The 25053-nt window shown below is 41.1% G+C and overlaps 1 protein-coding gene across 1 annotated transcript; it reads right to left on the bottom strand.

Annotated features, from left to right (window-relative positions):
- Nucleotides 1-3307: 3307 nt before the first annotated feature.
- Nucleotides 3308-21009, bottom strand: RXYLT1 (ribitol xylosyltransferase 1). Its single transcript, XM_055118532.1, has 6 exons — nt 20761-21009; nt 19739-19897; nt 15919-16021; nt 9586-9900; nt 6686-6856; nt 3308-3740 (listed from the first exon to the last, which is right to left on the bottom strand). The coding sequence occupies exons 1-6, from the start codon at nt 20924-20926 to the stop codon at nt 3326-3328; spliced, it is 1329 nt and encodes a 442-aa protein (XP_054974507.1). The 5' UTR covers nt 20927-21009; the 3' UTR covers nt 3308-3325.
- Between the last annotated feature and the right edge of the window lie 4044 nt (nt 21010-25053).

Here is a 25053-nt window from a genome sequence, read left to right as displayed (position 1 = left end):
TAAAATTTAAAAAATTTCCACAGTGGTGCAGTAGGAGGTAAGAGGGGGTCTTGAAACACTGATGGAGAAATAGGGACTGTAGTGTGTGCAGCTGAGGTATTGTATGCCCGAAACTCTACTATTAGCAGTATTGTGTATGAACATACCTAATTCAAAATTGGAAGGAAAATGAAAAAACTTTGAGATAGAGGGGGAATTATATGATGATCAAGGGGTGTGTGTGTGTGTGTGTGTGTGTGTGTGTGTGTGTGTGTGTGTGTGTGTATGGCAGAACCTCCTGCCCCCGCACCAGGCTGTCTTCACCGGGGCCCCCTCGGAGCGGGGTGGGTTGAGTTTCCCTCCCCGCCCCAAGCAGAGCTCTGACAGCTGAAAACCTCCAGAACCCAGCTGCAGCCATGCTCAAGGCCACTTTCTGCATGCTCGGACGAGCCTCACGCATGAAGGAATCAAGAGAGGAACCCAGGTATGCAGGACCCGTGGCTGAGATCTCCAAGCCTGCTCAGATCGGGAGTGGGCCTCCTCCACCCAGATCCCCTGTTTTCCAGTAGTTTGGCAGTCACACCCACAAACTGCCCCTAGTGCCATGTAATCTCATCAACGTCCAAGATCAAGAGACTATAGAACAAAGCTCCCGGAAGAGAGCGATACAGAATCTCGCACAGCAGACCCTGGCAAGCTACCCGTGGCATATTCGATATGCCAAAAATAGTAACAATAATGGGCCTCATTCCATTGACCCTGAACTTGACAGGAGAATGGAGACGTTACTGGTGCCCACTCGAGCAAATCAATGAGCAACGGGATGACAGTGATAGTGACAGTGATATATGTATGTACATATATATATATCTCACTGTTTTGTTTTATATATATAATAAAACAAAGGAGCATCAAAATACATAAAGCAGTGACTAACAAACCTAATGAAAGGTATCAATAGCTATTGTAGTACCAGACAATTTTAATATATATTTCTCACCATTGTACAGATAACTAGACCAAAAGTCAGTAAGGAGACATTTTTACAGAAGAATTTCTATTTTCTTTCTATTAGGCTGTACCTAGCTATATGTCTGTCTTCAAAAAGGTCCTCAATAAGATCTTAGTAGGCTGAATTAAACAATATACTAAATAGATAATACATCATGATCTTGTGGGATTTATTTCATGGATGAAAAGGATGGTTCAATATATGCAAATCAATCTATGTGGTCCACTACATCAATAAAAAGGAAAAACCCATGATTATACGAATAGATGCAGAGAAAGCAGTTAATAAGATCCAACACCCATTTATGATAATATTCTTCAACAAAGTAAGGATAAATGAACTTACCTCAATATAGTTAGTGACATATATTACAAACCCATAGCTAATATCATACTCTAGGGCAAAAATCTGAAAACTTTTCTCTTTTTTTTTTTCTTTTTGGGTCACACCTGGCAATGCTCAGTGGTTACGCCTGGCTCTGCATTCAGGAATTACTCCTGGCGGTGCTCAGGGGACCATATGGGATGCTGCGAATCAAATCTGGGTCGGCCACGTGCAAGGCAAACACCCTACCCGCTGTGCTATCGCTCCAGCCCCAAAACTTTTCTCTAAGATCAGGCACAAGACAAGGATTTCTGCATCGTGTCTGTTCAGTATAAGTCCTAGCCATAGCAATTAGGAAAGAAAAGGAAATTAATGGGATTCAAACTGTCAAGCCAAACTATCATTATTTGTAACTGACACATTATATATAGAAAACTCTAAGGAATACACTAAAAAACTCAAATAATAAACCTATAAAGTAGCAGGATAAAAAATGCACAAAAATGTTGCATTTCATATGGAATGATATAGGATGAAAATTAAAATTTCTATTTTGCAAAAAAAGTCAGGTATCTTGGAAGTAACAAAGGAGTTGAAAGACTTATTTAATGAGAACTGCAAATCATTAGTTAAATAAATGAAAGTATATACAAGGAAATGGAAATATATTACTTGTTCAGGATTAGGAGAATTAATATTATTAAAATATCTATCTTACCCAAAACACTATACAGATTCAATGCAATCCCATCAAAATGCTCCTGGCATTATTTAAGGACAGGCAACAAATATTTCTGAAATTTGCAAGCAGCCATAAAACTCCTAGAAAGAGCTGCATCAGTCATTAACTTTTATACCAATGTCCTGGATCATCAGGAAGCCTATCGATATTCCTAAATAAAGCACCCATTGCTGTATCTAACATGGGGGACTAAAGAGGAGAAACATAAGGGATACAGTGGCTACCTATGAGCAGGGTGTTGGTGGTCAGTCCTTAGAGTTGGGTGGGGTGTGGGAGGCACTATGATTCTCCATTAGGAGGCAAAGGGAAGGTTCTTTATATTCAGACTGCTAAATCTTTAGATTATTTGGAGATGCCAATTCTTTGATTTATCTCCCTGGCCCTGGCTAGTCTTAGCACTTCAACAACAACTTCTCAGATAACTAGGCTTGTATTGCCCCAGCCAATTTTTGCATAAATTATGACCAAATTTTGCTTTCAAAAATTTTAATAAAAAAATTAAATGATCTCACAAAAGTAATCTAAAAGTCTAACACTTTAAAAGTCTAACTCTTTAAGCTTTTTTTTTTTTCTCTTTTTGGGTCACACCCAGCGATGCTCAGGGGTTATTCCTGGCTTTGCACTCAGGAATTACTCTTGGCAGTGCTTGGGGGACCATATGGGATGCCGGGGATCGAACCCGGGTCAGCCACATGCAAGGCAAATGCCCTACCCGCTGTGCTATCGCTCCGGCCCCTAACTCTTTAAGCTTTTGCCAGTACCTTTATAACATGGTAAATGAGTCTTTGTTAAAATATTTAACTTTAGACTCATTATTAACTTGTGATGACTGAAGGATAAAATACTAATTACTATTTAAAATTTATGACTGATATTATAGGTACTTTATATATCATTTCATATAAACTAGCTCTTATGAGGTGTCATTCTTATTTTATTTTACACTGAAAGTAACCTAAACTCAAGTATCAGGAAGCTAGATCAAGATTCCCTAGAGAGTAGATATAGAGGTGAGATTTTATTCATTCATTTATTTTGGGTGACACCAGCAGCAGTCAGGGCTTATTCTTGTGTCTGTACTCCGGGGTCACTCCTGGCGTGCTCAGGAGACCATATTAGTGTCACACTTGGTCATCATGATAGAATATTATGTAGGGTCTAAGAAGGTACTTTCAATAGCATTTAGAAACACACACCACATATACACACACCAATATTAGGCAATTATTTTAAAAAAATCAGCTCCTAGCTAAAAAGATAATTAACAATTAATCTTTATTGTTCTTGAAAAATGAACTTTCTAAAGCATCAGTAAATCTCAATCTTAGCTCTTTTTTGAATTGTTTGTACCACTGAAGTAACATTTTTCTTCTTTGAATCTTCTCTTGTAAAATTAGAGTTTTCTCTTTTTCTAAAATAGCAGGAAGTTCCTTCCAGTTCTTAATAAAAATAAAGGGAGCGTTCATGGATTTGAGCAACTGCAGAGGACTGTGATAAGCAGAAGTATTTCCACAGCTGCCAGCTGTCATTACATCTTCCACCACAGGAACAGAGCCAAAGGAACAAGCTTCATATATTCTATAACATTCTGTGTTTATTCCTGCTGGGCACAATGTGAGATCACTCTGAAGCAAAGCATCTTGATAATTCTTAAGGCTTTCATTTGTTTCCTGAGGCTGCCATCTAGAAAACCAGAAAAAACAACTGTAGCTTCTACCTTACTAAGTATGACATTTGGGGAAGAAAATGTTTTTATTTTAACACATTTTACATCACAACAGGCAGAGAAGTAAAATCATGCCTAAATACGGTTTCTTAAACATATATAAGAACTGGAAAAATTTACAGCTACACATTTTTAAAACCTAGTGGTTACCTACGAATTCTGAAAGCTTATTCAGCTAATGTCTTTTTTTATTTTTATTTTTGGCTTTTTGGGTCACATCCAGCGATGCTCAGGGGTTACTCCTGGCTCTGCCCTCAGGAATTACTCCTGGCGGTGCTTGGGAGACCATATGGGACGCCGGGGATCAAACCCGGGTTGGCTGCATGCAAGGCAAATGCCTACCCCGCTGTACTATCACTCCAGCCCAGCTAATGTCTTCTTCGGTGGTGGATCTTCACTCTCTACTTTACCATCCAAGTCCCTGCCCTCATGAAGTTTATATTCTTGCCTAGTGATGGAGACGAATAATGAACAAGTCAGGAAAGTATTTTGAAGGTGCTAAATGCTGAGAAAAATTAAGCAGAGAATGGAGGAGGAATATTCCAAGGGGGAGTGTTGTAATCAGGGAATAGTTCATTGCAGGGGTTGCTAGATGAAGCCAGAGGTGAGAAGAAACCCTCCAGATATCTGGGAGAACAAAGCAGAGCAAGCACAAAGATCATGTTCCTTGGAACAGCCGAAGAACAGCAAAGGAACCAGGGTGGCTGAAGCAGAGACAATGACTGGGAAAGGTGTAAAAAAAGTAGTAAGAGCATCCCATGGAGCAAGGAGTTGCTAAGAGCAATAATTGACCTGATCCAGGCTGCCATGTTGAGAAGACAGCACAGGGACAATGACAGAAGTGAGAAAACCAGTTAGAAAGCTAGACACTCTCTACTTTATTTCACTTGATCCTATTTGCGCAGTGAAATAAGCAAGAGAGAGAGTCACAAAGCTAAGAGAGGTTGTGAAGAGAGAAGAGATACAAGTTTTCTAGGGCACTGGGATAATACATGGTTGCTTGGCACCTGATGGTCATGGTTGTGTACTTTTGTTCTGTTTTGCTTTTGTTTTTATTTTATTATTTTAGAGCATTACAAAGCTGTTCATGATTGGATTTCAGTTATATAGTCATTCAGTCAGACATTCTAACACCCATCCCTCCACCAGTGATACTTCCCAGCACCAGTATCCCCAGGTTCCCTCCCATCACCTCCCACCCCCACCGGCCTCTTTGGCAGGCACTTTTCATCTCTCTCTCTCTTTCTCTCTTCTCTCTCATTCTCTTTCACCCCTCTCTCTCCCCCACTCTTTGGGCATTGTGGTTTGCAATATTTATACTGAAAGGTTATCCAGAACATCCCTTACCTACTTTTTGCTAAACTCTCAGATCTTGTCCAGCATGATCATTCCCAGCTATTATTGTCATAGTGGTCTCTTCTCTATCTTGCCTACTCTCAGTCCCACACACACTTGTGGTTAGTTCCAACCCTTGATGATTGGGTGTGGGTGTTTGCAGCGTTCTCTAAGTATGTTTGGATGCATGGGTGCTGATATACAACAGGTAAGAGGATTTAACCAGAATTAGGATTTGCTAGATTAGCAAACTAAGGAGCTAAATGTGTATATAGTCATGATTGACTAAGAAGCCAGCAGAGCAAAGAACTAATAATATGAGGTAAGCGAGGGATAATGAAAGGCAATAGGAGCTAGTCAAATTGTCAGTCAGATTATGAGAATGGTAAGACGTGTTGGGTAGAGAGAGATGCTGACCTGAGATCATGTGGAAGCAAGAGTGTATGTAATGACAATGGCTAGGAAATGATGGTGAGTGCCTAAGGTCAAGTGAAGGAGCAGATCACTACAGATGAGGAGGTAAAGATGCATACCTAGGTGATAGAGTCATGTATGCAGATGTGGGAATCAACAAAAATTAACTTGGAGTAATGCCAAAGAGAGTGATTCTGCTAGGAACACAACTCTTAAAAGTTAAAGGGACGAACAGAGAGTTAGCATGTATGATTCAGAGAGGAAAAGCAACAGGTGGGATTACATGGGAGAGGGAAAAGGCAAACAGAGAAGCAGGGAGCTCATCTACCTACCTCAGGCTCCAACAGCAAGAGCGGAACGGTGGAACAATTCTATTCTCACAGCAAACCATTATTTTACACAGCCATTCAGTCCAGTCTAGAGCACTGTCCCAACTATCACATACATGCTCCTACGTTAGGGCCTTTATACTTGCTCTTGATAGAGACACCTCCCAAATAGGCACAAGTCCCAGAGCTGCCCTTTAAGCTGGGGTTTAAATGTATTCTTACTTGTGCTTTAATTGGCCACTCTGATGCCCTGCTATTTGATCCTACTTATTTGCTTAGTAGCTTAAATTCCATCTTTTAAAGTTTAAAAAAAAAAAGCTACCACATTTCTTATTATCTATGCAAATAGATCTGTCTTTAAACAAAGCCTCCCATTAAGTCATGCCCCATCATTCAACTTCTTCAGAAGAGTTTGTGTGTTGAAAAAATATGAACTGAATCTCATTGTAGAATTTATATGAAATGATATAGAACATGTTGGCTTAGAGAGATAGTACAGTGGGTAAAGGCCAGTACTGATATGGTCTCCTAAATATCTCAGGGATTGGCATTTATAATCTCTTATATGTAAAGTCTAACTAACAAATATTGCTAATCGACATTACTAGACTCTGGCAGGTTTACAAGAATTATGGGAAAGTCTCCCTATTTCAGTTGTATATAGTTCAGATTCTTCCCAGTTTTAGCGACCAGTATATCTTCTGGGGGAAAGATTGGTACAATAAAGTTAACAATTATATCTCTTTGGAGATCTGTGCTGCCACATAAATCAGCTCTCATATTGGGTATCAAAACAGCTGTACTGAGTAACAAGTAGAACTTACTTATCTCTTGGTGAAACCCAACAAAGCTTATCATCCCCATATTGTTTCAAAGTGCTCATGAGTGCTTGTCTGGATGAGTTTTCATAAATGGTTCCCAAGAAATTACATATGTATGGCCTTTCATTATATAGCATAGACCAACTTGTCTCCACCACAGGAAAATTTCTGTACCTGTAAAAACAAACATATATGAATTAACAACATATGACAATAGGATTGGTAAAACTTTCATAACCCCGTATTTTAGCTAGCATGAACATATAAGGGAAAGATATTTAAAATAATTTTCTAAATTCCAAATACAATTTCCATGCTTCCTTATTGAAAACCTCTGTATCCATTAATTTTATGTATAAAAACTTCACATTGGGCTGGAGCGATAGCACAGCGGGTAGGGCGTTTGCCTTGCACGTGGCCGACCCGGGTTCTAACCCCAGCACCCCATATGGTCCCCTGAGCACCGCCAGGGGTAATTCCTGAGTGAAGAGCCAGGAGTAACCCCTGTGCATCGCCGGGTGTGACCCAAAAACCAAAAAAAAAAAAAAAAAAAAAAAAAACTTCACATTGACATCATTTTAAAAACTGTCACAGAGATTATGCTTCTAAGGTGCTTTATTTATGTATTTGCCAACTGCCATGTAAACCTACAGGTGTAAAGCAGGTTGAATTCAATGTCCTCATATGTATAAAGAATCTTCTATATTTATACAGATTGTGATTTTATCCATGATAAAAGAAAGATTAAAGGATACAGGTGGCTGTAGCAAAGAACTCTAATTCCCAAAGCTTCTCAAATAGAATGAAATAGTAACAAAAAAAGCCTTGCATATCATTTAGGAGAGGCTGACTGCAATAGCTCTCTTAGAGGTACTTAGAAATAACAGCATCCAACAGGGTATCTGACAGAATCTTTATGAAAGAGCTAAGTTTTACTGAACAGTCCATAATAGGCTGTCAGCCTTGTTCCTGCCATTTGGGAGGAGGTCGCTTTTGTGTTGTGGGAGCTGTATTCTCACTGCAGGGCTTTTAGCAGCATCTCTAGCCTCTCCATAACACTATCAGCTTCTCTCTCAACTTGAAAACAACCCAAAAAACCTCTAACAGTGCCAAATGTTTTGGAGGGGAGTGGAGTGGGGAGTGCCCTGGTTGATAATCACTGGTTTATAAGAAAGATACTGGCTTACATCACAAGATCAGAATTATAGACTTTTCTCCTAAACTATATGGATTGATTAAATTTTTTTAAGAAAAGTAAATTCTTAAAAATGGGGGTGGGGTTTTGGGCCATTACACCCTGGGCTGTACTCAGGGTTTATTCCTGGTTCTGAGTTGAGGGCTCACGCCTGATGGTATGTGGGGGAACATATGTGGTGCTACAGACAAACTAGGGCTGCTGCTTGCAAGGCAAGTAACTTACCCGCTGTGCTATCTCTCTGGCCCCAAAAATGTGAATTAAAAAAAATTTACTTTTGTGGTGCTAAGTACTGTAAAAGGCAATGCTCTAAGGCTAAACCATAACCTGGACAAAAGTATTAATTCTGTACCAAAACATTTCACAAATACAGGTACTACTACTGAAATGGCAGATTTTTTAGAGTCTTAGACTTGGCTATACACAATTTAAGTGTTATTGTTGGCCCTACCTCAAGTCCTGAGTGAGACTATTGTAGAAGTAAGGCAGGAATGCTACGCCCTTGGTGGTGTCTCAATAGCCAACTATTGCCTCAGCTGGTAACCAGTAATAGAGAAATAAATCAGGAATATCAGATCCAAAAGTCAATAGTGATATTTTATGTAATTTATCAATTCAACAAGTACTTACTGAGTGCCTTCTCTGAGTGGTGACAGCTCTAGCTGCAGTTTATAAGCTCTGCAGATCTAAAGTGATGAACAACAGGGGAAAATCTTCCTCCTTCTGGAAGGTTATGTATTATAGACAACTTATCCTTAATTCAACAGTTTGGGGCTATTCCCAACAATGCCCAAGCGCTACTCCCAGCCCTGTGCTCAAAGGATTAGGCAGTGCTGGGGATGAAACCTGGGCCTCCAGTATGCACAAAAACACTCAGCATGCTAAATGATCTCCCTCAACTCATTAATAAAAAACCTATTAACTGACAAAAATATAAGCTTTCTCTTTTAGAGAAGACATACATAGACATACAAAAGTGACATGCTGAGAGACCTTGGCTATTAATTAAGTTCTCTTTTTAATAAAAGAGATGCCTTCAAACCTAAGAGTACAGTGATTTATATTGCCTTAGAGTTTCTGGCCTCCACCCCTCTCAGAGAGCCCAGCAAGCTACCGAGAGTATCTCGCCCCCACGGCAGAGTCTGGCAAGCTACCCATGGCGTATTCAATATGTCAAAAACAGTAACAAGTCTCATAATGGAGACGTTACTGGTGCCCACTCGAGCAAATCAATGAACAACGGGATGACAATGACAGTGACAGTGACAGAGTTTCTGGATTTGTTTTTGCTACAAATTATATAGAACTAAAACTGTTTTCTCTTTCACTCTTAGCTAAATATCTTTTTTAGGTCATCCTAAGCTTGAATTATTTTAGGATACTCCCAGTAAACTTGAAAGTTCATCTTTGGAGGTTCAACACACACACACACACACACACACACACACACACACAAACTCACAACACCAACCCAAAAAACAACTCAGCTGAAACATCCTTATAATACACACACACACACACACACACACACACACACACACACACACACACAGACACACACAACACCAATCCAAAAAACAACTCTGCTGAAACATCCTTATTGTTGCCAAATCATGAGACCATATCATACTTTTATTTTAATAAATTTTACAACATAATTCTCCTGATTGAAACACTGAGCTAGAAATGTATAACATTTTGTACTTACGTTGCTACTCCTAAGGGCCATTGGAATATATCCACATTATTAATCCATGGGCTGTCATACACTATGAAAAGCAGCTCCACAAATCCTCCATTTCTTTTGAGAAACTGAAGTATCCAGTCATTATTACAATGTTCATTTCCAAGCAAAACAACAGCAAGATGCTGGAGTTTTTCAGTTTTCAGTAGATTTTGTACATACAGTAACCACTGGGTGGCATAAAAGACCTTTGCTTTTTCTCTCCCATTTAAAACAAGGACCACATTGTCAGCATTAACAGAGAAGTACCCGGGAGTGACAGTTGGACCAGTGATGAAACTGTTAAAAATAAAACAGCAAAGTAAGTACAAGTGACAAATAAAAGTGCTAAACACAACAAAGGTATCTGGTACCACAACGTTTATTTTCCTCCTTCTGGTGTGTTTTTGCTTATACCTAGTTGTGCTCAGGGTTTACCCTTGATTTTTTGCTCAGGGGTCACGCCTGGCAGAGCTTAGGGGACCATATGTGATACTAAGAAGCAATCTAGGTATTGCCATATGCAAGGCAAGAGACTTACCCATTGTACATAATTTCTCTAGCAAGTTTCACATTACTTCATATAAAATCTACAATGAAATTCAATCCGTATTTTTTTCAAAACATAATTACTTATAACACAAGTTCTTTTGAACAAGTTTGAATGATGGAGCATTGCTTAATGGGAACATCCTTTGGTTATCAGAAATGCAGTAGCTTTTTAAACATATCCAAAATAAGAGGTGGGATTTAAGCTACTAAGCAAAGAAAAAGAGTTGACTGGCATGAAGGTATGCAGTTCATACTAGAAAGGTGGTTTAAAGTAGTAGATCTCAAAAAGTTTATGGTGTGAGCTGCTTTTGCATTTATCTGAATGAAGTGTCTGTTGATGCATGAGAAAGTACAGATGCACTGGAGGATGGAATCAAAACATTTCAAGCAGGTTAAGGCTTGAAAATATAATATATAGGGGGAAAGTGAGTAATAGAACATTTATATCTTAATTATATGTCAGTCTGAAAGTTTCTGATACAATTATTTGTGACTAATACTTAATACTGGGATTAGGCATGTATTTCTGTGTTTAAAACATGTGCTTTGTATGCGTAAGACCCTGGGTTTGATCCTGGTACAAAAAAAGTGTTGAATGGGGATATACATACCAACTTCATAATAAGGATGACCTCTGGATAGAAAAGATGAAAGGACTTAGGGAATAATACAGCAAAAGCTTTGTGTCTTTTGTTGGACTATTTCTTTTAAGAAGAAAGTCAAATATCTGAAGCAAATATGACAGAGTTGGTTGAAAATGTGTTCTGGGTGGTGGAGTGATGGGAAACTATTGTATTACTCTGTTCTTTATTGTATTTAGAAAATTTTCATAGGGGCTGGAGAGAGAATTCAGGGGCTAAGGGACATATGTGGTGCTAGAGATGACCCAGGCTCCATCTCTAGCACCACATATGGTCCCCTGAGCCCCCTTGGTGCAGCCCTGGAGTACCTGGTAGTCACTGGCACTGAAGGCCCCAAGCAGTATTTCAGCCTTGGGCCACAGCATTGAACTGCTGGTGTGGGTACCAGTGGCAGTCTCTACCCACTGCCCTGCCAGCAATCATCATAGACTCGGGGGCTGGAGTGATAGTTCCAAGAGCTGAGCTCACGCCTCCAGTGCAGGAGGCCTGGGTTTGATCGCTAGTGCTGCGTGGGCCTCTGAGCACCACCAGGCGTGGCCCCCCAAACTATCCGAGAGTAAACAGACAAGCTTTACGACTCCGAGAGGAGTATTAGAGAGGACTCTGAAAACACAAGGCAGGTGAAACATTCAAAATGAAACCTAGATGAAACATAAAAAGTGATACAGTAACCTTGGTGGAGGGAGGCAGGCTTGCTGGTGGTGGGTGTGGCATTGGAGGATGCTTGTATGAAACCATCATTAACGGTGCTATAAATCAGAGTACCTCAGGAATGATTAAAAATAAAATAAAAACATTTAAAGGGTGACACAATTGTACTTTAAAATCATAACATCAGTCACCATGGTTCTGAATTTCCTGTCCTGCCAAGAGGCATTCAGGGGGTCGGGCCCCACCAACTAGAGCTTCTCTGCCAGTTGGGCCATTGGTTCCATGCAACTGCATGAGGATGCTGTGCTTCTCTGCTCTGCTGTGTGAGGATATCCAGGCAGATGCAGCAGTGCAGGGCCTCCAAGGTTTGACCCAGTAATGCTTGGGGGACCACATGGTGCCTGGGATGTAACCCAGGTCTGGTGTGTGCTAGGACACTATAGAACCAGAGGACACCACACGGAGGCTGCACTTTCTTCCAGCCCTCCTCCCTATGTGTGAATGTTTTAAAGACAAAGTATTTTATTTTGGGTAACACTGAAAAATTATCATAATATTTTATTTAAATTTATAACCAGATTATTGTAAGATTATCTAAAAATGTTTTCACTACTAAAACTTACAATAAGAGCATTTAGGGGCTGGAGCAATAGCACAGCGGGTAGGGCATTTGCCTTGCACGCGGCCGACCCGGGTTCGATTCCCAGCATCCCATATGGTCCCCTGAGCACCACTAGGGGTAATTCCTGAGTGCAGAGCCAGGAGTAACCCCTGTGCATCGCCAGGTGTGATCCAAAAAGAAAAAAAAAAAAAGAGCATTTAATGATACCATGAATCTTTTTTCCCTGAATTATATCTGCTGTTGCTTATCTGTTGCTTATCTTATTTTTTTGGTGGGGAGAGGGTTGCAGCCACAACTGGCAGTGCTCAGGGCTCACTCTTGACTACAGAATCAGGGGTCACTCCTGGTGGGCTCAGGCGACCATTTGGGATGCTTCTGATGGAACACGGGTTGAGTGTGTGCAAGGCGAGTGCCTGATCCATTGTACTATCACTCTGGCCCCAAATCCATTGCCTATCTTTGACAGAATTGTTTAAAGTTTATATATACAGTATGACTTTGAGGCATTAAGGTTTTGCAAATGACACAATTTATTAGAGCTATATATAACAAACACATGATAAACACCTTGCCATTACTTGGAACTTTAAAAAACATAACACATGTGTGTATATGTTAAATTCTACATGGAAGAAGATATAATAATTTAACTGAAAATGTTAAACTACATTTTTCCCTATCATTCAACAATTTCAAGACTCAGAATGTCCCGGGCCTTTTTATTACAAAGTCTCCCAGTAACTAGAAAAAGATGCTATTTTTGCACAGGAAAAGACCGACAAGGGAATTTCTGCACAGTATTAGCTTAGCTGGGCAATGCAAAACTTTTGTACGCATCCTATCCATTTGGGAACTATAATAAAAATTTTATAGTTGTAAAACAGTATATTGAACTATTCTCAAAAATGTTTTTTAAATGTGAAAAGAATGCATCTAGAGACAGAGAGATAGTCTATGGGGTAATGTGCTTGCCTTGCATGTGCTGACCTGTTCAGATGAGTTTCAGTCCCTGACACTGCATATTGTCCCCTACAGCACAACCAGGAGTGAGCCTTGAGCAAAGAGCTGGGAGTAGGTCCCTGTGCCACATGATGTGGCCCTGCCATCCCACCCCTAACCGGATGAAAGAAAAAAAGAAAGGAAGAAAGAATGAAAGGTAGAAAGGAAGAAAGAAATCTGACCCCAAAGGGAAAGATATAAAGGGGATCCGAATTGGAAAGGAAAAAGTTAAACTACCACTACTTGTAGATGACATAATATACAAAGCAAACCAAAAGATGCCAACAAAACTAGAAGAAACCATAAACCACTTCAGTAAAGAGTAGTCTACAAAGCCAATATGCAAAAACCTGCTCTGTGTCTACATGAAAATAACAAATGACAAATGAGAAGAGAAAGAAATAAGGAGGGAAAAACCCATTACAATGCCAGGCAAAAGAATCAAGTACCTTGGAATGAAATTAACAAAGGAGGTGTTAAGACTGTAAGTCATTATGAAAACAAACAGAAGGGTCTATAAGAAAATGGAAAAGAGCATATGTTCTCAGAATAGAAATATCGACACTGCTAAAATGACCATTCTATCTAAAGCATGATACAAACCCAATGTATTTCTATCAAAATTCCAATGACATTCTTAAAGAATGTAGAACAAACACTATTAAAATTTGTGTGAACCACAACTCCCACTAACAGCCAAAGCAATTCTGAGAAAAATGAAAGACACAATTCATACTCCAACTTTAAACAATACTACAAAGTAAAAGCAATCAAAACAGTGCACTACTGGGGAAAAAAGCAGAAACTCAGACCATGAAATAAAATCAGAGCCCAGAAATAAATACTCATGTAGATGGAAAGTTAATTTACTACAAAGTAGTCAACAGAGCATACAATGGAAAGAGGAAATGGTTTTCAACAAAAGGTATTGGGAAAACTGGACAGTCATATGTGAAAGAATGGGCCTTTACCTCACACTAGAAACGAAAATTCAAAGTGGATTAAATACTTAGGTGTTAGACCTGAATGCATAAAATACATAAGAAGAAAATACAACACAGCCATGAATATTGACTTCAGTGGCACTTCTGGTTTTGTTCTGTTCAAGGTTTACACCCAGCTTTGTGCTCAAGGATCACTCCTGGATGTACTCAGGGATGGTACCTGGGACTGAATCCGGTGAACTGCATGCCTGGCAAGCACCTGACCCTCTATGCCATTTCTCTGGCCTTTCAGTAGCATTCTCAGTAATTTGATCCCATTGGCAAGGAAAAGAAAAGGAAAAATAAACAAAACACCAGGTACATCTTCAATACTAAACAAGCAAACAACAACAAATGGAACAAACAAATTCATTCAAAGAGGGAAAACATAGAATACTTTTTCAAAGACATACAGATGGCAAACACGTAAATGGAAAAATGCTTATTATCACTGACTATCTGTGAAATGCAAATCACCTTGACAATTAGCTATATCACCTTGTACTACTAATTATGGCCTATTTCAGAGTTCAGGATAAAAGTTGGCAGGTATGTGGAAAATTAAAAAAATAAATAAAAATTACAATTGGTAGAAATGTAACCTTCATTGAAAATAGTATATGGTTTAGGCATTTCTTAAACAAATTAAGAACACTGTTGGTAGCAGACCTGGGTTTAAATCCAGCACCACATACGGTCCCTGCTGACCTATCAGGAGTGATTCCTTAGTACAGAGTCAGCAGCAAGCCCCGAGAATACCCAGGTGTGACTCCAAAACAAACAGCTAAACACTAATACAACAAAACAGAATAAGACCCAGCAAAACCACTTCTAGGTATCTATTCTAAGACTTCAAAACACCAATCTGAAAAGATATATACACAACTATGTTCACTGCAGGGCTATTCACAACAGTTGAGACCTGAAAGAGGTATGGCTTACTTACAGTCTTCAGACCAATGAGACCAATCAGTGCTGATGACTGATAAACTGGTTGAAACATTTAAGGCACATGATTTTGGCTGAGATCTCCAAGCCTGCTCTGATCGGGAATGGGCCTCTTCCACCCAGATCCCCCATTTCCCAGTAGCGAGGCGGTCACACCCAGGGACTGCCCTGGTGCCATGTAATCCCATCCAGAGACTATAAAACGAAGCTCCTGGAAGACAGGAGCCTAGTTCTTTTCTGGGAGAACCTGGGAAGCTACCGAGAGTTTCCTGCCCATATGGGAGAGCCTCAAAAACTCCCCGTGGTGTATTCACATGCCAAAACCAGTACCAATGATGGGTCTCATTCCCCTGATCCTGAAAGAGCCTCCAAGGCAGCAGTTGGAAAGGACGAGTAAAGAGAGGCTTCTGAAATTTCAGGGCTAGGATGAATGGAGACGTTACTGAGACTGTTCATGAAATTTGACGATCAATAGGATGATGATGATGATGATGATGATTATGATGATGATGATGATTTTTAGAAAGGGAGATTTTTTTAAACACCCAAATTTAGAACAAATGTTCAAAGCAAGCTTTAACTTTGAATATATATTTATGAGGGGTATTTCTCCATTCTTAATTTTTCCCCCTAGAGTTTTGGGTTATACTTGGAAGCTCTTGGGGGCTACTCCTGGCTCAGTGCTTGTGGGTTGCTCTGGCAGTGCTTGGGGGACCATGTGGTGCTAGAGACTGAACCCAAGTCTTCCCACAGCAAAACACATGCACTAGCCCTGTGAGCTGTCTTCTCAGCCCTATTCTCCATCCTTTACAACAGGATGGAGTAGAGATATCTTCTATAAAGATAATTTCTAATTTTTCCCTAGTCTTATACAAAACATTGTATAGCAATGTAGCAAAGGTTAATGTTGCACAATTAATACCTGTAATGTATTCTTCCCACAACTGAATATCCTTCTCTCCACTGAGCATTCACATCATTGGGTGTAAGTAAGCCTTCAAAAATATGCTCCCAGAGATACAAACCTGGTAATTAAACAAAACAAAACAAAAATTATTTACTAGGAAACTGAATATAATCCAGTAATATTACTTTTGGGTTTTGGTACAATTCCTTTTGGTTCCTTGACTGGCAGTGCTATGAAAAGATGGTTTTAACAGCGCAAAACCATCACTGTGGTAGATACTGTAAGAGTCAAAACTCAGGGACTCTCTGTGTATAATATGGATTCCGTTAAAGACCAATAACTCTTACTCTAAATCTGAGAACCTCTATTATCGCTGAACCTCTTCCCATTGATTTTATTTGTAATGTTACATTACCGATTGCTATATGGTTGGAAATGTTTCTATATTATATTATAATTTACTGGGAGTAGGGGGCACAGAGATCTGTTTTGTGCCCAACACAACCAGAGAAGCTCTTTTGTAAAATGGTAAATTTGTTTGTTTTTTGTTTTCGGGACTGTTTTCTCTTGGGGCACCCCAGAGGGGGGCGAGTGAGAACCCTCCCCACCCCAAGGGACCCAGTCCCAGCAGCCGACCTCCACTACCCAACTGCTGCCATGCTCCAGGCTGGCTTCCAGACACATTATAAGACATTTCCTACCCATTTTCCATAATTACCACACCATTTTGATGGAGTTCAGACACAAATCATAGGGTAATACACACACACACAAACACACACACACACACACACACACACACACCACCCCCTCCCCCACCTCTCGGAGACCCCAGCAAGCTACCCGTGGCGTATTCGATATGTCAAAACCAGAAACGATAGGTCTCATTCCCTTGACCCTGAAAGAGCCTCTAATTTTTGGGAAAGATGAGTAAGTAAGTAGTAAGAAGAGTCCTCTAAAATCTCAGGGCTGGGAGGAATAGAGATGTTACTGGTGCTTGCTCGAGTAAATTGACAAGCAATGGGTTGACAATGACCCAGCAATGCTCAGGGTCTACTCCTGGTTCTGTACTCAGGGATCACTCCTGATGGACTTGGAGGACCCTTTGAAGTGTCGGGGTTGAGCCCAGGTTAGTTATGTAAGGCACTGTACTATACTATCCCACTGTACTATCACTTGGGCCCCTGAACCACTACATTTTTGGTAATAGATTAAGGCTGTTATAGGAAAGTACAGAATATGCAGTCAGAGATTAAGATTTCTGAAAACAGCATGTTGTGAAACAAATTTAAAAAATCTGAAAGAGACTGGAACTGGTAATGGGGAGAAGTTTAAAGAATTTTGAACATGATTTTAAAAAAAAGTTTTGATTAGACTGACTTAAACAGACTGCAGATAAAACTCATATGCTAATAACTCAGTTTTCATGAACTCAGCAAGAAGTTAGGGACCCATTAGAAAAAGAAATCTATATTGTCTTAGAGAATAAACAATCCTTATAAACAGATTATTGGTAGAAATATGAACATGAACGGTGATGCTGATAAGGACTCAGAAGGAAATGAGGGGCATGTTAGTAGTGATAGAAGGAATTAATAGTCTATTTATATAGCAGTAGCAATGGGCCAGAGCGATAGCACAGCGGGTAAGGTGTTTGCCTTGCACACAGCAGACCCAGGTTTGATTCTTCTGCCCCTTTCAGAGAGCCCGGCAAGCTACCTAGAGTATCTCGCCCGCATGGTAGAGCCTGGCAAGCTACCTGTGGTGTATTTGATATGCCAAAAACAGTAACAAGTCTCATAATGGAGACGTTACTGGTGCCTGCTCGAGCAAATCAATGAGCAACGGGAGGACAGTGATACAGTGATGTAGCAGCAATGAACTAAGCTGAACTGTGCCCTGCACCAAGGCAGAAAGCAGAAACTACCTGGAACATGTAGCTAGAGATATTTAGTTAGAATGGAGAAGTTACGACCTGGTTTCTTCTTGGAGATATAGGAAGACATAAGAAACACAGACATTGAGGGGCCGGAGCGATAGCACAGCGGGTAGGGCATTTGCCTTGCACACGGCCGACCCGGGTTCGATCCCTGGCATCCCATGTGGTCCCCCAAGCACCGCCAGGAGTAATTCCTGAGTGCAAAGCCAGGAGTAACCCCTGAGCATCGCTGGGTGTGACCCAAAAAGCAAAAAAAAAAAAAAGAAAAGAAAAGAAACACAGACATTGAGGGAATAGTTACACGAAAGGAATCAGGAGCTGATCATCTGGGAATTCACTGTTCGGAATGCAAAAGAGGTTAACAAAATGAGATTTGCTGTAAGGACAGCAAGTTTCTGGAGAAAAGCCACAAATGTGGCTTGACAACACTTTGCAAGGACCTCAGATGAAAAAGGTCAGAATGTCCACTCACATAGAAGGTTTTCTGAAGATATTAGGTGTGTAGTTTAAGAACAGAAATCGAGATGAGCTTATCCAGTAACCTAACTGTGGAAGAGCACTATGGGGCACACACAGGAGATGCACACGGGTCTTAAGACCATTACATGAGTAAAATACTGCTAGCCTGGTCTAAAAAGGACAGGGAGAATTTGAAACAAAAGGTTAGAGATTCCCAAAATGCTACCAGCAGAAAACAGTTTGAGAAAACCACTGAGCTGTGAACACATACCACCCATCACAAAAAAGCAAGGATGACTCTAAATTTGGAGCTAAAAACATGAAAAGGAAAGTTTTAAGCTATATTTTTCCCAGGCTTTGCAACCCAATGGAGTTTGCCTAGCTGCACTCAAAATTCCATGGATCAGTGATTCCATCTTTCCATCTCTTCACTATTGAACAGGAATATTTATCACTATGCTTAGGGAACAAGCTGATGAAAATAGGGTGCCCCCACCTTTTGTTTTTGGGCTACACCCAGCACTGCTCAGGCTTACTCCTGGCTCTGTGCTCAGGGATCACCCTAGGTCATATGGGGGGGAAGGGATATGCCATGCCATGGATTAGCCTGGATCTGCTGCATACAAGGCAAGTGTCCTACTCACTGTACTATTTCTCTGGTCCCTAAAAATTGTTCTTGATAAAACCCTTCTAGCTACCTTGTTTACTGGATTTAAGAGAAACACCTAGAAAGATGAAAACCCGTTAATATGTATATTTTATTAAAACTAGAATTGGAGAAGCAGGAAGTTAAAGGGAGAAATTAATACTAACCTTTTATAACAATTGGTAGAACATGATGATTAATGATTAGGACAGTGCATTTTAAATTACAGATCAGTAGTAATCTTCAAGGATATATATTTTACACGAAAGTGTGCAAGAATATATTACTAGAAACCAAGCATTATTGTTTTTCTTCCAGCTGGTACTTCCAACTCAAATCCTCCCTGTACATAAATCTAATTCATGTTTAAAGACCAAACAAGGTTCATTCTAATTCACGAGCTATTTCCTTTTGCTGGGAAGTGGGGGTGGAGACTGTGTGGTGATGGGAAATGAACTAGAGCATCCCACATGAGGCCCCCACATACAACACAAGTGTTCTAGCCCTTCCTGCCATCTTCCCAGGTCACAATAAATTCTTTCTGACTCTTATTACCCCCACTGAGGGCTCCATTCTGATTATGAACTCTGAAACACTAAAACTTCATGATACAACAAAAGTGCTTTTGTGAGCAACAAAATTTAAGTAAGCCACACACTATAGCCCTCTTCTAGGGTATTTGTAATGAATACTGGTGTAGGAAACACTCCAGGAAAGGCCTACAACAAAGTAACTTAATCTGTTTAGTTTAGTGATTCCCAAAACGTGCTTGGTGCTATGCATTAACTTACCGATGGCAGCTTTGCCCCAGATTTGTACACGGAAGAGGTCTGGTTTCACTTCTGAGGATTTACTTAGTATCTGAAGGCTCGTTTTAAATCTGTGCTGTTGCTCAGCTTTTTCATCTCCTTCCCAGGGATTCCACTCTTCACTTTCCAAAGGAGATTTTTCTGTGTTTTAAAAAGTAACAGTTTATCAGTAAGGTTGAGCGGCAATTGTAGCCTGAGGTCATGTAAATACTATGTTAGAAAGTTCCGATTTCATCCAAATGTCAATTCATTCAAAGAGGTTAGCAACTAAATTCAGACGGGTTTCCCCTCACACAAAGGAAGTCAGAATTTAACTGTTGGTGGACTGTGGGTTTTAGTTGTTGCTGTTATTTATTTATTGGGGGGGGGGGCTTTGCCACACCCAGCGATGCTGAGGGTTACTCCTGGCGTCGCTCCGAGGGGTACCATATGGGATGTACGGGGGATGTACGTGGGATGATCGGCCTCATCCAACGCAAGCCCTCTACCCGCTGTACCATCGCTTCGGCCCCGTATTTCCTGGTGGACTTTGAAAGATCTTCTGAAGAAATAAGGTGTCAGCCTGACCCAACAAATTCCCCTCTCCCCAACATACCCTTCTAAGCTAACCAGCCAAATATGTATCAAGTCACAATTTAAATTCTGCAGTTTTGCTGTGGATTATACACCTATATATAAGAGATGAGTTTTGTATGTGAAGTTCGCAACCGTGCCCACATCATTACTGCGCAAAATAAGGAAAAAGAAAGACGGAAAGGAAAATAACTCCCGCCGGGCCCGGCCCTGCGGAGAGGGCAAACTGCAGCCGGGGGCCAACACCGGGGAGGGACGCGGGCGCGCAAGCCGCGCCACGCCGGGGCAGGGCGGGGGCGCTGCGGGCCGCGGGAGGGGCGCGCGGACCCGTGCTCGACCCCGGACCCCGTCGGAGGGCGGCGGCGCGGCCGCGGGGGCCGAGCCCGACCCCCGCCCCGAGCCCGAGCCCGAGCCCGGCGGCCCGGCCCTACCTCGGCGGCGCTCCCGCGCCGGGGCCGCCCCCTTCCTCAGGCCCCGCACGGACGCGGCCGGCGCGTGGCGGCGGCGCCCGAAGAACACTCGGTAGGCGGCGTAGAGGGAGAAGAGGCAGTACAGGGCGAAGAGACACGAGCAGAGCCGCTTCCGCGTCAGCCGCATCCCACCCAGCTCGCCGCCCGCGCCGCCCCGCCGCCCCGCAGGCCGCGGCGACCGCGGCGGGTCGGGCCCCGACGGAAGGCGGCTCCCAGCTGGCCCCGCCCCTCCTGCGCCAGCTCTTCATAGGGCGCCCGCCGCAGGCCCCGCCCAAGGCCCACAGAGGTCCCGCCCTCAGCCACGCCCACGCCTATCCTGTGGCTACTTTACCTAGGTCGTGCCCGTGATTCGCTAGTTACTTCCCTTAGCACCACCCAACCGCTCCCAAAGTTCCTCAGCCCTCTCCTGATAGGCCACGCCTGTTGTAGGCGGGGTTCAAGAGAACCTGCTTGTTACCGGCTTCTGGACGTCGGAAGGGCACACACAGCCTTGCAGGTCCCTGACTTCTAGTGCACCTTATTCTATTTTCAATTTTGCCGTTCTTTCCTTGTACCCAAATACTTCGTTATTATCTGACTATAAGAAAACAAAAAAGGAAAACAAAAGCCTCTTTTGCTGTGGTTTGGAAGATCTCAAGAAGGAAGGACTGTGCCAATTTTTAATCAGTATCTTTGTAATCCCCAGATACGGACTGTTTGAATACAGAAGAACGAAAAAAAGTGCTCAGTGAAACTTTAAGCGTCGAGAGTGGCGCTACATCACCCTTAGAAATGGTTAGAATGTCAAAGTGCATGTTTCCTAGTAATGTTACCAAAATAAAAACTGTGAAAGGAAGTTTTATTACTAAGTTGTGACATAGAAGCATTCAGTCTATTGTGAATCAGCGTCTTAAAGTCGTTTTCAATACACTTTGTACACTTTGTACGTAAAATCCCTGTAGTTGGGTTACAATCCTTGAAGTTGGGTTACCATTTCTCTGTTGGTTGTGTTTGGTACTGCTGTTCAACGTATCTGGTGGTCTTGGTACCTAGCTTGTTGGGTACAAGTGCCTAGAAGGCCATTAAAGTCTTCAATTATGTCCTGAAGTATGTCCTGTTTCAACTCCACCCAAAACACTCTAGCCCAGGAAAACCAACACATACACATAGATACATACACAAATTTTATTCCATCATAAAAAATAAAAATAAGCCAGAGAAAAACAAATGCTGAATTTCACTTATTTGCAGAGTCGTAGGAAGAAAAAGAGAAAGCTCCCCCCCCCCCTTACCTCCAATAAAGCAGGTTTCTGAGATCACAGAGAGTGAGAGATTGGTGACAGCCACATGGAAGGTGGGGAGTGAAGTGGATTAAGAGGATCAAAAGAAAAAAAAGAGGATCAAAAGACACAAACCTAAACTTCTAATAATTTAGCAATACTTACATGTATTGAATTATTTTGTTGTTAAATGTTAATTATATTTACCTTGTTATGTATTTGTGGTTTGAGGGCCACATCCGAAGAAGCCTGGAGGCTGCTATTCTGAACTAGTACTCAATTGTCACTCCTGGTAGTGTTTGGGGGAATGGAATGGTTCCTGGCCTTCCACACAGACCAATTATATTTATTTTGAAAATAAAAAGAAACACAAGTGTATTAATTAAAAGATTTCCCACAGCTTGACCAAAAGTCTTTTATTAAAATCATTTGAAAGATACTTCTATTATGCCTTGACTGATATAGTCGTTAATTATAATTGTATTGCATTTATAAGACTAAATCCCAATAGATTTCTCTTTACCATGTAAGGTTGATGGTGTCAAAATATAAGCAAAGATATTCTATAAAAATATATTGATAATGAGAAATACTTAGCAAATAGTAACTATTAAAAAAAACAACCAAACTACAAGCAGCTGAACAAAACCACTATAATACAAAGCTTAGGGCCAGAGCAATATCAAGTAGGTGAGGTGCTTGACTTGCACATAGCCAACCTGGGTTTGATCCCTGGAATCTCATTTGGTCCCCAAGTCTTGCCAGGAGTGGTCCCTGAGAGCAGACCCAGGAGCAAGCCCTGAGCACAACTTCATGTGGCCCCCAAACAAAAAATAAACAACAACAACAAAAACAAAACAAAAGTTAGAGGGGAAATTAAGTTGAACAAGGGCCAGGGATATAGCTCTGTGGCAGAGCAACTGCTTTGATAATGTGAGGGTTTGTACATAGGAGAGGGTTTGCAAATATGAGAGTCAGAGTTTGATCCTTGGCACCACAGACACAAACAGATGGAATAATTTCTGTGCAATTGTTATTTACTCTTTCAATCTTAGTAATGCCAATTACGCCCAAAGTATAATTTTATCACTGCGTTAACATTTCATTACAATTTTTTAATGCGTCACAAGTGATAAAATACCTTTAATCCAAACATTTTTAAGATTATTATTTTCATTGTCACAAAGGACGCTTTGTGACAAAGGACACCTGCCAGCAACAGTGGCTGCAGCAAGAGGAGGTGGGTAGTCACAGCCACCTCTCAGCCCCTGCACCCTCCCTGTCCTTCCTGCACAGCCTCTCACAGCCAGAAAGACCATAGGGCATTTCCTGTGACTCCCACTGGAACCTGTTATTCCCGGTTTCTTTGCCATCTCTATCTGAGGTATAACAATTCATGCTCTGAAAAATCTGGAGTTGACCCTCATTTTTTTCCCCTTAAATTCTGAGGGTTGGGGTGGCCGGCCCTGCCTGCCGCCAAGATGTGATCCCAGGGGCCGCACGTGTGTGCGGCCTCTCCGCAGCTGCATGAGTGTGACTCCAGACGCCAGCTAAATTTTTCAGCATGGGCAGCTCCTCGCAGAATGTCTCCAGACTGAGAACTAAGCTGCAGCCCCATGCACACCCAACTGGAGAAAGGTATTTCTCTCTCTCTTGCCTCTTCCTTGCCGGGGGTGAAGGGTGTGGTGACCGCCATATTTTGACGACCACAGATGGGGTTTACAAGCTTGCAATGATCCAATATCTGGAAGAAATCTCCCTGGACTTAGTTGCTAAAGTACAGAAATCCAAAACCGTGCGACCTCATATCTCTTCACAACAGGTCTGACTCTAGTGGGGTACTCCTAACAATAATAGTGAGGTTTGTGTCGAAATATTGAATGTAACCAAAGCAAATAGAAAGTAAAGTGAAATTTATCAGTTACAAGGTGAGGGAAGGTGTGGGGGAGGGCGGGATGGGAGGTGTACTGTGTTTTTGTTTTTTGTTTTTGGTGGTGGGATATGGGCACTGGTGAAGGGATGTTTGTTTCAGCATTGTATAACTGAGACTAAGCCTAAAAGCATTGTAATTTTCCATATGGTAATTTAATAAAAAATAAAAATTTAAAAAATAATAAATAAATTCTGAGGGTTATGTTCCCTCAGATGCCCAGTGCTTTTACCTGAAACTTTACCACAAAATATATTTTGCTTGACAGTACTCCAGATATATGATTTAGATTTATTACACACTCTACTAAATTTTCCTATATCATATGATTCAATTTTATTTTATATATATTCAACTCTGCATTTTGAAAAGTTGAAACATACATTTCACTAGACCCCATCCTCTCCTTTCTTTCTTTCTTATTTAAAAAAATATTTATCTTATTTCTTTCTTATCTTTGGTCATACCCAGCGCTGCTCAGGGGTTACTCCTGGCTTTGCACTCAGGAATTACTCCTGGCAATGCTCGGGACCATATGGGATGCTGGGAATCAAACCCGGGTCGGCTGTGTGCAAGGCAGATGCCCTACCCGCTATGCTATTGCTCCAGCCCCAATCCTCTGTTTTCAACCAGAATATAAATAACATTTTAATATAAAATGTTATTTATTTATTTATATTAAATTATATTTATATTAAATTAATATAAAATGCTATTTATATTAAAATGTTATTTATAACTTACAAATCTGAAGTATAAAGCAAATTGAAATTGCTACAATTTTGAATAGACTTTTCTAATTTTATAGTAATGTTGTTCCTGAAATGTCTAATTTTTTTTTCTTTTTGGGTCATACCCAGAAATACTCAGGGGTTACTCCTGGCTCTGCACTCAGTAATTACTCCTGGCGGTGCTCAGGAGACTATATGGGATGCTGGGAATCAAACCCGGGTCAGCCGCATGCAAGGCTCTACCCACTGTACTATTGCTCCAGCCCCAATTTCTAGTTTTTTAATGAATACCCATATTGTTTTCCCAAAAGACTGAACCATCGGCATTCCCACC

This window comes from Sorex araneus, chromosome 10 (assembly GCF_027595985.1).
Source record: "Sorex araneus isolate mSorAra2 chromosome 10, mSorAra2.pri, whole genome shotgun sequence".
Taxonomy (NCBI): Eukaryota; Metazoa; Chordata; class Mammalia; order Eulipotyphla; family Soricidae; genus Sorex; species Sorex araneus.
The sequence above is the reverse complement of the archived record's forward strand: the minus strand, read 5'-3'. Positions and strand labels throughout refer to the sequence as shown.